This window comes from Phocoena sinus, chromosome 14 (genome assembly GCF_008692025.1).
Source record: "Phocoena sinus isolate mPhoSin1 chromosome 14, mPhoSin1.pri, whole genome shotgun sequence".
Taxonomy (NCBI): Eukaryota; Metazoa; Chordata; class Mammalia; order Artiodactyla; family Phocoenidae; genus Phocoena; species Phocoena sinus.
In genome coordinates, this window is record NC_045776.1 from 61,080,681 (window position 1) to 61,095,305 (window position 14,625).

The following is a 14,625-nucleotide window of genomic DNA, read 5'->3' on the forward strand; positions in this document are numbered from 1 at the left end:
TGAGCGGTGCCCGCGGCCAGCGGCGCCCGAGGTGCTGCCGGCCGGGTCCGCGCGGGGGACGCTCCTCGCTCGCGGCCACACCCTCGGGAAAGGCTCTGAGCTCCGCGAGGGTTCGAGCCGGGCCCCTCTCCGGCCACGCGGCCCTCAGCTTCCCACAAGCTGGACCCAGCTTCAGCGGGGAGTCGGAGGGGCGGGGCCTGGCGATGTGGGGGCGGGGCTCATCGCCGGTCGCGCAGGGAGAGGGACCCAGGGAGGAAAGGAGCGGGGCTCGGCGCGGGGCGGGGTTTGCGCAGGAGGGCGGGGCAGGGAGGGGCGAGGGGCGGGACGGGACGCTGGGCGCTGCTCCAGGGCCAGGGGCAGCTGCAGGTCCGCTCCCCGCCAGCTCCCGGTCCCTCGCAAGTCCTCACGGGCGGGCGAGCGCGGCCCAGGCGCGGAGCGGCGGGAGGCGCCGGCAGTCCCGGAGGCCGCGATGAAGCCGAGCAGCGAGGACGGGGCGACGCAGGCCGGGGGCCCGTGGGAGGAGTGCTTCGAGGCAGCGGCGCAGCTGGCGCTGCGGGCTGGACAGGTGAGCGCGGCTCCGGGCGCACGGCAGGCGCACTCGGACTTGGGGCAGAGCGGACGCAGGGCGTGGGCGGACGGAGACCCAGAGGGCCGGGCCGGGACCTGGGGGCGCGAGCCGCGGAGGGGCTCCGCCAGCCTACCGCACACTGTGCACCTGCCACGCCTGCGCCGGGACGGGCTCCCTGGATCCCGCGGCCCGGAGACGCGGGCCGGGCTCGGGGCGCAGGGCGGCCTGCCAGGAGCGGGCGGGTCAGGGCGCGCGGACTGCCTCGGATTTGACCCAGTGGGCGGGACACGGTGCGGTTACCCCGCGTTAACCCCTACGCGTGGAGGTCGGGCGGACAGCCTGTCCTCGCGCAATCGGAGTCTAGAGGGTTCCACTCTGCGTTTGGAGGAACTGCTACCCGCACCGGAAGGGTGACGGTCAAGCAGCGGAGCTGAAGAAACCTTCAGAGGGCAGCCCCTCTCTTCGCACTTTCCTGTGTGGTTTGTTCCCCCATTTCCTCGGTGCTTCACGCCTGGGGTTCCGCAGGCCACGTGCGGCGGCGAATGGGGGGCGCGGGGGGAGGCAGGGCGCAGGGACCGCTCGCTCCCTGCTCGCGCGTCAAGGCGCTCGGCTGCGTTACTGCGAGCGGAGCAGGAGGGTGGACAGAGGAGGAGCCCTGCCCGCAGACGGATTTTCTGTTCCCAGCGGCAGTTCCTTTTCGGTCTGAAAGTGCCCCACGGGCTAAAGCCAGGCTGTCGCCAGTCCTGCATTTGAAGTGAGTCCTTAACGTGAACAGTTACAGTGCGGTCCCTTGGTCCCCTAAAAGTTAACTTTCAACACTAGTGGACCCTCCCTCTGTGAGACTTGATCCTTGGGGAAAAGGAGGACCCCAGCCTTACCTGCTGCATTGATGGAGCTCATGGTTTCAGGGCAAACGTTCTTCCTGGAAAGCTGGTCCACTGTGTGAGGGGCGCGCTTGACCTCCCCCCTCCCGAGAACCTCACTTCCTCTCCAGAGTGAGCGTCCTCAGGATATTTGGTAACTTTTAGGTTCCACCATACAACTTTTCTTCTTTCATCTTTGAGAAGAAGCCAGTTTAGAATTCAGACACCACTGTGTAAACCCTGGTGAGTTGTTACGGGTTTCTGTGGTTTTTCAAATTTAGATCCTTGAGGAAACAGAAGGGTTTTTGAAACCCCCCCCCTTTTTTTAAAACAAATTTACAAATGCTTACACAGAACTTGCAATATAGCAGACACCGTTCTAAGGGTCCTGGGAACTTTAACTTATTTAAGAGATAGCTTCTGCTTTTGCAACTTGCCAAGAACAACAGAAAAAACTTTTTTTGACAGTGGGGGAAGGATGCAATAAGGATTCTGCCACTGGGAGTCTGATCGGGGGCCCAGCACTCTGGGCTCCCTCCCTCCTGGGCATTATGCTGAGGCTTCCTGCCTGCCAGGCAGTGGCGGGGAGAGTGGCCGTATTGTCTGTGGCTGGGAGGGACAGAAGCCACACAGGGTCATCCTAACCCGTGTAAAGAGGGACAGACTGTCTTAGTAATGTTCTGACAGTAACAAGGTGCTGATTGGAGAAAACCTGGCCTGTAGCCAGAAAGCCCCAAGAGGCATGAAGGGTGGTTAGTGGTGATTCTTGGGAGTCCTCCTTAGCCAGAGGCACATTTGGTACAGGTTCTGTGGCCTTGTGGCCCAACGTGCCCACCCTCTCACGTTCTGCTGTTTTATTAAGTCTGCTACTCCTGAGACATCTCTGTGTGCTCCACCGAGTCTGGGTTCTCTACGTTCAGAGGGAGTGCCCTCCCTCCCAGGAGACAATGTCTGCCGTCCATGTTTCAGACATTGGTTCAGGGCAGCCCTGGACGATTTGCTGCCACCTCCCCTCTGCCGCATCCTGAGAGGCCTCCCAGACCCCTCCTTCCTTGTCTCTCCACCACCCATCCCTGTGGTGCCCCTGAGAAGCATCCCTTCCAGTCCCAACCACCGTACCACTGCAGAAGCCCCTCCCTGGCTGTTGGGCTTTGGGGAAGGGGGTGACGTCAGCCCCACACCATCACCACCACGAGTACACAGAGTGATATTCATCGAAATGGGTATTTATCATCTTTTACATGATGTGTGAGCAAAAGTATTTTAGGGCTTCCCTGGTGGCGCAGTGGTTGAGAGTCCGCCTGCTGATGCAGGGGACACGGGTTCGTGCCCCGGTCCGGGAAGATCCCACGTGCCGCAGAGCGGCTGGGCCCGTGAGCCGTGGCCGCTGAGCCTGCGCGTCCGGAGCCTGTGCTCTGCAACGGGAGAGGCCACAGCGGTGAGAGGCCCGCGTACCGCAAAAAAAAAAAAAAAAAATCTTAGAAAACTATGCTTTTTAAGTTGTCCTGCAGGGATAGATCCAGGTTTTCTTGAACCTGAAGTTTAGACAATTTACAGGACCTCTTTAAGAAAAAAAATACAAAATTACAAATTCAAAATTAGATATAAAAGTTTATTTAGAATAAGAAAGATCACAACAGCATAAATTTTAAGATGCTAACAAATATAACAAAATACATAAGAATAATTTTTTAACTGCTTCTCAATCTTCTGTAATACTCTTTTCCCATTTTTGGCTTTATACTCTTTACATCTTTGAATGACAACGATTTTTTTTTATTTTTTTTTTTTTTGTGGTACGTAGGCCTCTCACTGTTGTGGCTTCTCCCGTTGCGGAGCACAGGCTCCAGACGCGCAGGCTCAGCGGCCATGGCTCACGGGCCCAGCTGCTCCGCGGCATGTGGGATCTTCCCGGACCGGGGCACGATCCCGTGTCCCCTGCATCGGCAGGTGGACTCTCAACCACTGCGCCACCAGGGAAGCCCGACAACGATTTTGTAGTACTTTCTATGGAGAGACTAGAAAGGTAAATTCAGGCTTTCCTGTAGGATGGCTCATTGAAATTGATTACTATGGTTTAGAAAAGTTTAATTAGGCTTCAAACTTGTTACTGGTAGGGTCATATAAATGTTGAGGATTGCCATCAAATTTGAGAATCCTGTCAGTTTTATTTTACATATTAGTTGTCAGACAGGGAAGAATTTTCCAGTGTGCTCTGATGGGATGCCCTATGTCTACCTCCAACCGCCCAGGGCAGAGGGGCACAGCGGGGGCTCTGACCCAACATCCCTATTTGTCTGGCTTGCATTGCCACAGGTGTTTTTGTTTGTTTCTTTGTTTCTGTTTTTTTGTGTGTGGCGGCATTGGGTCTTCATTGCTGTGCATGGGCTTTCTCCCTAGTTGCGGCCAGCATGGGCTACTCTTATGGGCTACTCTTCCTTGTGGTGAGCAGGCTTCTCATTGTGATGGCTTCTCTTGTTGGGGAGCACAAGCTCTAGGTGCACGGGCTTCAGTAGTTGCAGCACATGGGCTCAGTAGTTGCAGCACAGGAGCTCAGTAGTTTGTGGCTTGAGGTCTTTAGAGCACAGGCTCAGTAGTTGTGGCGCACGGGCTTAGTTGCTCCACAGCATGTGGGATCTTCCCAGACCAGGGCTTGAACCCATGTCCCTTGCATTGGCAGGTGTACTCTTAACCACTGCACCACCAGGGAAGTCCCCACAGGTGTTGTCTTGATTTGTGATTTTATTTTTATCAGTTATTCACACAGGGAGTTTAAAAAGTGAAATACTGCTAAAGGGACTGTCGTGGAACCAGCAGTGTCCTGTCCCGTGTCATCCTCATCCTTTTCCCCAGAACTCACTGTTTTCAGTGTTCTGGTAGTTACACCCGTTTTCTAAGTAGTAGCTCTTTTTTTGCGTCATCCGCATTAGACACTGTTATGTCCTGTGGCTGCGTTACCTGTTGGTTCCATTGGTGCCTGTGCTCACGTGCTATGACCACATGTAGCACACGGTCAAGCTGGGTAGCATGGTTGTATTACATATTCTTTTCTTTCTTATGCAGCTTGTGTTTTCCTTAAAGTCAAAAAAAACATATTTTTTCAGCTTAGTTTTCTACACACCTACCAACAGCCATCTTCTGACTTCCCAACAGAATTTTTTTTTTTTTTTTTTTTTTTTTTAATTATTTATTTATTTTTGGTTGTGTTGGGTCTTCGTTTCTGTGCGAGGGCTTTCTCTAGTTGCGGAGAGCAGGGGCCACTCTTCATCGCGGTGCGTGGGCCTCTCACTGTCGCAGCCTTCTCTTGTTGCGGAGCACAGGCTCCAGACACGCAGGCTCAGTAGCTGTGGCGCACAGGCTTAGTTGCTCCGCGGCATGTGGGACCCTCCCAGACCAGGGCTCGAACCCATGTCCCCTGCACCGGCAGGCAGACTCTCAACCACTGCACCACCAGGGAAGCCCCCAACAGAATTTTTGATGATCTCCTTGGTATAGACACTCATGGGTCTCGCTGCTGGGGACACGTGGTCCTCACACCTTCATGTGCATCGGAAGCACCTGGAGGGCCTCCGGAGCAGGCTGCATCCACCACAGGGTTCCCACTCACTGGGTCTGCAGTGGGGCCGAGAATGAGCGCTTCCACCAAAACCCCAGCTGATGCTGTCCGGCTGGGGATGGCACTTTGAGAAACACTGCTGTATGTAGTATTTTGTTACGTGACTATATGACAGTTTATTCATTCAACTCTTGAAGAAACTCTGGATGATGTCCAGTTTGGATTATTAGGCATAATGTTGCTCATCCAGCACTCTCGCATGTGTCTTTTGGTTACCTCCATATGCATTTCTGCTGGGGTTAGACTAACAATAGGAGTGAAATTGCTGTGTCATCGTGTATGAAATTCTGCCAGGTGGTTTTCCAAGGCGGATGCAGGGATTCACGATTCCCCAGCAGGAGGTGAGGGTTCCTGTTGCCTCATCTCTCAGACGACACTTGGTATTGTCTGTCTTTCTATTTTAGCCCTTGTGACCAGTTTGAGGTGGTGTTTTACGGTGGTTTTAATTTGCATGTCCTGTATGACTGATGAACGTAAGTGCCTTTTTATGTGTTTACTGGCCTCTGTTTTTAAAATGGTGGTGCTAAAACAGGTTAGAAATGTATTCACTCACACAACAACTATTTGAGTAACTCTGGAAAGGACTTTAACCTTACTCTGAGTGTGATTGAGGTTCGGGGTAGAGTCCCATGTGGAGCCCTGCAGGGTGATGGGGAGACCACCCTGGCTGCTGCTGGGGTGGGGGTGAGGCTGCAGCGCCACAGGGGGTGGGGCAGAACCAGATCTCGGATGGACCGAGTGAAGGATGAGGGTGGATCTGACTGGGGGTGGTGAAGAAGGTGGTAAACAGATGTATTTCAAAGGCAGAGCTGCCAGGTTTCCTGCCAGATAGGAAGCGGGTGTGAGAGGAGCCAGGGGTGCCTGCAGGGTTCGGGTCTGAAGAACTGTCCAGTGAATTTGCAGGAACTGTAGGGGGAGCAGGTTTGGAGGTGGAGGTCAGGTCCTGTGTTCCACGAGCTGTGAGCTGTTGACCTTGAAATGCCGGTGGATCTCTACGTGGGGGCCTTTGGGTGGAGAGTTCACGTGAGAGGCTGAGGGTGGAGGCGCCAGTTTGGGAGCCGTCAGTCAGCCTGGGCTGATGTCTCAGGCTGGGTCCCGCCCGGGACGGGGACAAGCAGGCTTGTCTGCCCTGGGCTCTCCGTAGGCGGATCCCATATCGAGCTACTGGCATTTCCTCTGGGAGATCGCAACCTGGCGGGACGTGGAAGTGGAGGTCCCCCTGCTGTCCTGGCTGAGGATGGAGAGGGCAGCTGGTGACCTCACCACTTCCACTGTCAGTCCTGGCCTTGTCAGCCCCACCTGCACCCGCGCCCCAAGCTTCCGCAGAGTGGGGTCACCCGTGTTGACATTTGTAACACTTTCACCCACATTTGAAGCCTCAGCCAAGATGGAACTTGTGAGATAGCAGCTGGCAGTTGGAGCAGCAGCCCCACTGGCACACATGGGCTGAGGGTCCAGGGACAGTCTATGGAGAGCTCTCTCTCACGCAGAGAAGGGTTTGTGTTTTCTGTCTGTTCTGGCCTTCAGCTGATGGGGCCAGGCCCACCCACATTCCAAAGGGCAATCTGCTTTACTGATTAATATGTTCATCTCATCCAAAAACGTCCTTGCAGAAACACCCAGAATAACATTCAACACGGTATTTGGGTACCCCACGGCCCAGTCAAGTTGACACATAAGATTAACCATCACATCACATTCATAAGTCTGGAACCTGAAACGTGGCAGTACCACCAGGCCCACATCTGCAGGGGAAAGATGTTGCCTGTCGAAACCCCACTTCCACAGAGTTCTCCGTGTGCGTTCCATGGGTCCCCGAGCTCACACACGTTGCTCCATAGGGATGGGTGATAATCGTATGGTCGACTTGGGGACAGTAGCATACAACCGAGATGGTTCACAGACAAGAAAGAGGCATTTGGACGTGTCTCTGAATGACACCTCAGATGCTGGAGCTGATGGGATTTGAAATTCAGGCTTCAGTGACTTAAGTCCCATATTTTATATATTAAACATTAACAGAATGTTATTTTGAGGGAGAGATCCAGGCCAGGAGGTCTATGAAGTGCAGGCTTAGTTAGTGAGTAGCTGAAAGACATTAATTAAAAAACAGCCACACTAACTTATTGCTGGCAAAATGAGAATGTTTAAAATCCCAAGACTGAGAGAAAACAGTTGTGGTAAAGGGTTTTAGCAGGTAACTCACCCGGAACCCCACAGGCCTTTCCTCTGAGGATGCGACTGTGATTAAAAGGCAGGGCTGATTGAGTCTCATAATGATTTGTTTAAAAACAAGACACTGGGCTTCCCTGGTGGCGCAGTGGTTGAGAGTCCGCCTGCCGATGCAGGGGACACGGGTTCGTGCCCCGGTCCAGGAACTTCCCACATGCCGCGGAGCGGCTAGGCCCGTGAGCCTATGGCCGCTGAGCCTGCGCGTCCGGAGCCTGTGCTCTACAACGGGAGAGGCCACAACAGTGAGAGGCCCGCATACAGCAAAAAAAAAAAAAAAAACAAGACACTATCCCCACCTTTCCTCTCAGTGTAGGAAATTGTCTGAATTGAACTTTTCTTAACCTAGTACTGAGATTTGTACATTGTGTACGTAGTAGGTTTGGGGGGTTTTGTCGTAAGGCATTAAGTGTTTTGAGGCCTCAGCGCCCTCAGATGGACGGATGGGCCTTCAGAGGAGTGGACGGGAGAGTGTCTGGGGCCAGGATGGCTGGCTCATCTGAAGGGCAGTGTAGTCTGGGATGATAATTCAGAAATGGGACCTAAATATCTGGGAGTGCAACCGGATGAGAGGGAGGAGTCGGGAATGGTCTGCAGGTCCCTCCCAGGCATCCAAGGCCCGAAGGAGCAGCAGCTGGTGAAGAGGGCTGGCCATGGCAGCACTGCAGGTGGCTGGGAATGCGGGTGTGGCCTGCCCTGCGCTGAGGGACACAGGCCCACAAGGAAAGGATCATCACACAGCCATAAACACTAATAGAAACGGAAAAGAAATCCTTATAAAAGGACACGCTCTAGCATCCTCCTCCTGGATCCGTAATTTCCGTCCTTTGCATGATCTGTGGCTGGGGGCCTGGCTCCCCTGGGAAGAAGCCCAGATGACATCAGGACGCCCCCACTGCCCCTGGGCATGTCTCCTCTCCGTTGGATCCAGAGGATGGAGAGGCCAGGGCGCTCAGATGAGGCTTCATGAGAGCACTTGCCGAGCTTCTTCCCGACTTAGTTACCTGACCCCATGTGCACCCAGCAGGTGTTCTCTGAGACCCCACCATGTGTCAGGCTGCAGAGCCCACCTGGGGGTTGGGTTCAGACACAGGGCAGATGAGGGTTCTAACCCGGGAGCCAGGAGCGAACTTGCAGGGTGAGCGCCGGCTCTGCGGGGAGGTGACATCCCAGTCACAAAGGAGGAGTGCTGGGGCCAGAGGAACCTGGTGTCCAGTGGGAAGGGGGCGGGAGGGTGAGTGACGGTTCGGTGCAGCAGGAGGGGCAGGGTATGTGGGGGCGCAGAGGTGGGCCGATGGGCTGGCTCCTTTAGAGTCGGGGACAGAGGCAGGGGGTCCTTTCTCCCCACCCCTCCCAAGTCCATTTGGAGTCTGGGAGGCAGGCTCTGCTTCCCGAGTCACCCAGGGGCCCGTCCCTTCCCGCCACTGCTCTGACCCCACTGATCTGAGCCTGGCGACCACGCCCAAGTCACAGCGGAGGGAGTGGAAGGGTAGGAGGAAGTGCCGTGCCAACAATGGCTCTTTGAGGACGTGACTTGGGAGTCACACGCATCGCTTTGCCTCGCGTCCTCGGGGCCGACCTTGGTCCCAGGGCCACACCTGCCTGCACAGGAGGCTGCGATGCGGGCTGCCATGTGGCTTGGTGCCCTGCTAACCTTGGACTTTGTTCCTAGAAGGAAGAGGGCCAGCTACTCGGGTCCAGTTGTCTCTGCTCCAGGCCAGCCCACGGAGGCCACTGTGAGCTACGTCGGGGGTGACTTCATCCTCGGGGAGACGGGGCCATTAGGTGCTTTATGCAGGCCCGGGCTTAGCGAGCCCTTCTGGCTGCACTGCAGGGAGTGGACATGCGGGGGGAGAGGGGGGCCCGGGAGGCAGGACAGGATGGAAGCCAGAGGGTGATGGGCTTCGAGGGCAACAAGAGGCGAAACAAGACAGATCAAGGGGTCAGTGTTCCACAAGTGCATGAGGTCCGGTTGCAAAAAATGGTGCTGAGTCTGTTTAAGCAGTCTGAGGTATAATGTACTGGTGACTTGAATGGTTTTGCGCCTCGGCTGTGTGCCGGGCACGACCCTAGACACCAGGCGGGCAGCAGGGAGCAGAGAGCAAGCCGGGTTTTCTGTTAGAAACCATTACAACCAATCTGTTATCTTTGCAACCAAGCTCGGAAAACCAAACAACTGTCTGGGCTTGGTGCTGGGATGAGGACCGCCCCTGTCTAGGGGGTCCTGCTTATTCTGTGAAATCCTGCGTGAGCACCCCTATCTGCAGGCTTCCTGGAGGCGTCTTCCTGGCCTCCTCCTCTTCAGCGAATGGGTACATGGGATGTGGGTGCAGGGTATGTGTACACAGCAATGTGAGTACATGGGATGTGGGTACAGGGCATGTGTGTACATGGCAGGTGGGTACAGGGCATGTGTGTATGCGGCATGTGCGTACAGGGCATGTGGATACAGAGCATGTAATTACACGGCGTGTGTGTGCAGGGCATGTGTGTACACGGCATGTGGGTACAGGGCATGTGTGTACACAGCATGTGGGTACATGGGATGTGGGTACAGGGCATGTGTATATACGGCATGTGGGTACATGGGATATGAGTACAGGGTATGTGTGTACATGGTGTGTGGGTACAGGGCATGTGTGTACACGACATGTGGGTACAGGGCATGTGTGTACAGGGCATGTGTGTACACGGCATCTGGGTACAGGGCAGGTGGGTACAGGGCATGTGTACAAGGCATGTATGTACATGGCATGTGGGTACATGATGTGTGTGTACAGGGCATGGGATACACCCACCTAAGGTTGAAGAGTAAGTATCACGGGGTGGGCGGTATGGATGTCAGGTGGCGGCTGAGCGAGGGGGTCCATGGAAGGAGGTGAGGGACCCTGGGTGCAGCGGGTCTTGGAGGAGAGGTCAGAGGTCGCTTCAGGGTCCTGCTGTCACTGTGGTTGGGGACTCAAGCTGTGACTCGGGCAGAGGTGACAGAATAGGCCCTAGCTGCAGTGGGGCTGTTTCCTGATTAATACCCTCAACGACTTCCTGTGTGGGCCCCCGGGGAGGCCCTGGCGCTCAGCCCTCTGTCCCGGGTGTAGGCGAAGCGCTGGCAGCTCCTGGGAGACCAAACCACACGGTCCTGTGACCTGATGCACCCAGCCCCCGGGGCGTGAGGCCAGGGCCTGCCTTCTAGTTCTCTGCGTGCGTTTTCAGTTTCCCGGGTTTGGTTTCGGCTGGACCGTTTGGGCTCCCGATCCAGGGGCACGTTCGTGTGACGGGCAAAGTGAATGAGGAGAAGCGGTTCCTGCACTGAAATCTCTCGAGTTCAAGCTCGGGGGCTCCGTGGGGCTCCGTGGCTGAAGCTTCACGTCCTTAGAACCGCGTTCCTTTCCTCCAAAGAAAGACTGTTCCACCCATGACCGCCTTTCTCGCGAGAAGAGTAGGTGGCAGTGAAGGTTCCCAGGAGCCCCACAGAGGCGGGCGCCACCGGTCCATCTGTCTGGCCGTCCGCGGTGGGGGAGGGGCCCCAGCTCTGGTGCAGGACCGCCCCCAGTGTAGGGGGTGCTGGCCAGCATCACCCACCTCCCGACTTGCATTGCAGATCATCAGGAAAGCCCTTTCTGAGGAAAAACGTGTCTCAACAAAAACGTCGGCCGCGGACCTGGTGACAGAAACAGATCACATGGTGGAGGCTCTGATCCTGCAGGAGCTGCAGCAGCGCTTTCCCTCCCACAGGTGGGTGCGCTGGGGCCTCGCTGATTCCTTGCTGTGACCTGCCCCCGGCCGCATGTCCCCCCACTCCCCGCCCCGCCGCGGATCCTGGCAGGGAGTCCCCTCTGCTGTGCCCTGTCAGCCCAGGGCCACCCGGACTTTCCCAGGACGCATCCCCGCGTGTGGCCGTCGCCAGGGCTGCCCGCCCCTCCTGCCAAGCCCACACCAAGCCCTCAGGGCCACCCCCCTCCAGAGCAGGTGTCCCTGATCTTTTGGGTCACTGTGTGGAGAATCCGATGCAACAATTAATCTTTTCCTTGAAAAAGGCCAGCATTTGCCCAGCACTGTGTGTCTAGTTCCAAGGGGGCCCAGAGCCCCAGGGGCAGACGCTCTGAGCTCGGGGAGGGGGCTCCTTGGGCACAAGTGTCCCTTTCCTTCCTTAGGGAGCTGCTCACCCTGGAGCCCAATCGCTGGATTCCCAGGTGTAGGCGACATGTCTGTCCAGCCCCACGTCCATGTGGACCAGTGAGGGGCTCCCTCCTGCCGCGTGACGCCCTGCGAGTGACTGGGGGGTAGGGGACAGGCCGTACACACTCGCACCTTCTCCCCGCTCCTTTCTTCTAACCCACATCACCTGGGGGGTCATGTGTGTGTATATGTGTGCGTGTGTGTGTGCAGGCGTGTTGACGACAGCCCTTGTGTTTCAGCGTCTCTCCCTTTTTCCTTGTTTGGCGTAAAGTCAGGACCCTAGCATCTATTATAATGGTTACAGGCTCTGCACTGTTTATGATTTCTTAACTTTCAAAAATCTAAATTAAATGGCAGCGTCCAAAGAATCAGAGCTGACCTTTGAACAGCATGGGTTTGAGCCACACAGGTCCACACAGACGTGGCTGCAGACGCAGGGCAGGGTGGCCGGGCTGGCTGGCAGGGTCAGTGCCCCTGGCCCCGCCGTGTTCAAGGCAATTGTATTCCCTGAGAGGTGACGGCTCAGGAACCACCACTGGTTCTGGCTCAGGAGCTCTTTCTGTCCCTGTATCGTCTGGTGGCTCCAACAGCAGTGAGGCAGCTGGACTGTGGGGCCCTAGGGTCCAGGGTCCAGGTAAAGGCTCTGGTCACTGCAGGGGTCTGCGTGGTGGTGGTCCCAGGCCTCCTGGCGCTTTGAAGTCAGATCACTCTGACAGACTGAATCCTGAAAGTGCTGGCCAGTTGCTGGTGCTTTGGATGCACTGTTGTGTCGATATGGGGCCTGGTGTCTGTTTGCACAGTGTGAATTTACACACTCCTTGACAAGTATCACAGGACAGAAGACAGTGTGTCACACGGGGTGCCTCAGGCTCCGAAGCCCCTTAGGAAGACTGTCTGGGTCTGCCCAGAGCAGCAGTCCCCACCCCGGGTGGGTGTCAGGCCCCCTGGAGCCTCTCCAACCGTGCCTGCCAGCCCACCTGACAAAGCCCTGGGCAGTGCAGGTACCCCCCCACCCCCTAACAAGAGGCAGCGGTCCCCAAGCTGCAGGCTGCGAGGCAGGGACTGGCTGCCCATGTCAGCCTGGCTCTGCTCCCTCTCCCCTCTCGGCTCTGAGAGCAAAGCCAGGATGCTACTCTCTGCTCTGTTGCCTAGAAAATCAGGTGAAATCATTTTTCAGCATACCTAAGTCAGGTTTGTTTTTTTCCCAATGATTAAGGTTTAAAAGAAAGTATCAGAATTTGGGGACATTTAATTATATTTTAGATCAGAGACAAATTGAGAAACTTGTGATGAGGAAAAAAATTGCATGCATATTATAAGATAAAATAGTATATTGTTATTTTTCTGCATTCAGAGTATTAAATATATCCCTTAAACAACAAGTTGGTATAAGGCTGTCACCCTTTCTTAAGAAGTCTGAACTTATGCTCTTCCTCATTTTTAGTCTTTCACAAAACAGTATTAAAGATAGATTGCATGGGACTTCCCTGGTGGTGCAGTGGTTAAAGAATCCGCCTGCAACGCAGGGGACACAGGTTCAATCCCTGGTCCGGGAAGATCCCACATGCCGCGGAGCAACTAAGCCCGTGAGCCACAACTACTGAGCCTGTGCTCTAGAGCCCGCGAGCCACAACTACTGAGCCTGCATGCCACAACTACTGAAGCCTGCGCACCTTAGAGCCCATGCTCCGCAACAAGAGAAGCCACCGCAATAGAAGCCCACACACTGCAACGAAGAGTAGCCCCCGCTCGCCACAACTAGAGAAAGCCCGTGAGCAGCAACAAAGACCAAACGCAGCCAAAAAAAAAATTAAAAGACAAGATAGAATGTAGCTGTTTTGACTTTGATAAAATAAGAAACAACCTGACTGTGGGCTCCCTGGTTTTGCTATTTTATTTTACTCACTGGTGAAATCCAAAGCCTGGGAGATGGGTGTGGACAGAAACTGCACTCGCTTCTGCCCTCGGCTGGGCAGTTGCTCCACCCCCAGGGATGGGAATCTGACCACAGTGTCACCCAGCATTGACACTGCCGCGTGGAGGAGGTGACACAAGGAACCAGGTCAGGGCCGCATTCCCTAAGCACTGTGTTGGCGCCGAAGGCATGAGCTCAGTCTGCGTCCGGGCCGCCTCTGTGGGTGCTAAAACCTGTTCCAGCTGTGCTCCCAAGTGAGATCCAAGTGGGGCAACTTTGAAGACATGCAGTAGCATCGCTAAGCCTGTCTGCGTCTCCTTGTCCGGGAGGCACAGGCCGGGGGAGGAGGATGGCTGGTGCTCTCTCACCTCTGCCGGGGCTGGGCCCCTGGTGGGATGTGGCCGCACTGTTGTGCTGACTGGCCCCTGTGCCATGTGGGGTGTGTGCACTCGGGGATAAGGCGTTCCTGGCCACCACCACCTGAATGCCTGCCTGCATTGTCTCCCCGCTGCATTTCACGCTGTGTCCTCGGGCAGCAGAGCCTGGGCCGAAGCCTGAGCGATGAGGCCGAGGACATTAGCTGGCTCCCTAGTGGACTGAAGGTGACCCTGACCTTGTCACAGAGTCAACAAACTGGCCAAAGAGAAGGCCTGGGTGCTCCTGGCCATCAAAATCATAAGGAGGGTTTGTTACGACTCTTAGGAAGAAGTAATAAAGCAGAACGTATTGGTCTAACTTGTTTCTAAGCTTTGAACCTTGTGCCTGGTGCTCTTTTCCTCTGTACATTCGATAGGCCTATGAAATGGCCCCATGCTCAGTCACGTGTGTTGTTTCTGTTTACATTGTGGGTTTTTCGTGGACGGTCCAGCGCTCTTGTTGAGGTGTCTGTTACTCTCTCACACGCCATCTGAGTCCATGTACCCCGGCCTCTGCAGGAATTACCTTCCCACACAGAGAAAATCAGGGTCCACAGTCTGGGGAGGTATTCTGGTGCCTTAGAAGAGTGAACACGTCTGAGGCCCTGCCCCCAGGGCCACCCACGGGCACGAGGCAAGTGGGGAGGTGACCAGCGCTCCCCCCGCCTGGGCTTGTGGTCAAGAGGAGGGTGCCCTCGGCCTGAACAGTCGACGCCCAGAAAGGCCAGGCCTTGGAGTGGCTGCTTGGAGTGACTCCCACCGGAAATGCCCCACAGGACGAAAGCTGTGTCTGCTGATGCATCATGGGGGCTGCTCCGGGAGCCCAGAGACCGCGTACACAC

The 14,625-nt window shown here is 55.7% G+C and overlaps 1 protein-coding gene across 1 annotated transcript in view; it reads left to right on the forward strand.

The window, feature by feature from the left end:
• Positions 1-333: 333 nt before the first annotated feature.
• The window catches only part of IMPA2 (inositol monophosphatase 2), a 28,863-nt gene continuing 14,571 nt past the window's right edge, over positions 334-14,625 (forward strand). Inside the window, exons 1-2 of the mRNA XM_032603364.1 lie at positions 334-565; positions 10,875-11,008. Coding sequence (XP_032459255.1) covers positions 470-565; positions 10,875-11,008 — 230 coding nt within the window. The 5' untranslated portion in view covers positions 334-469. The remainder of the gene's footprint in view (positions 566-10,874; positions 11,009-14,625) is intronic.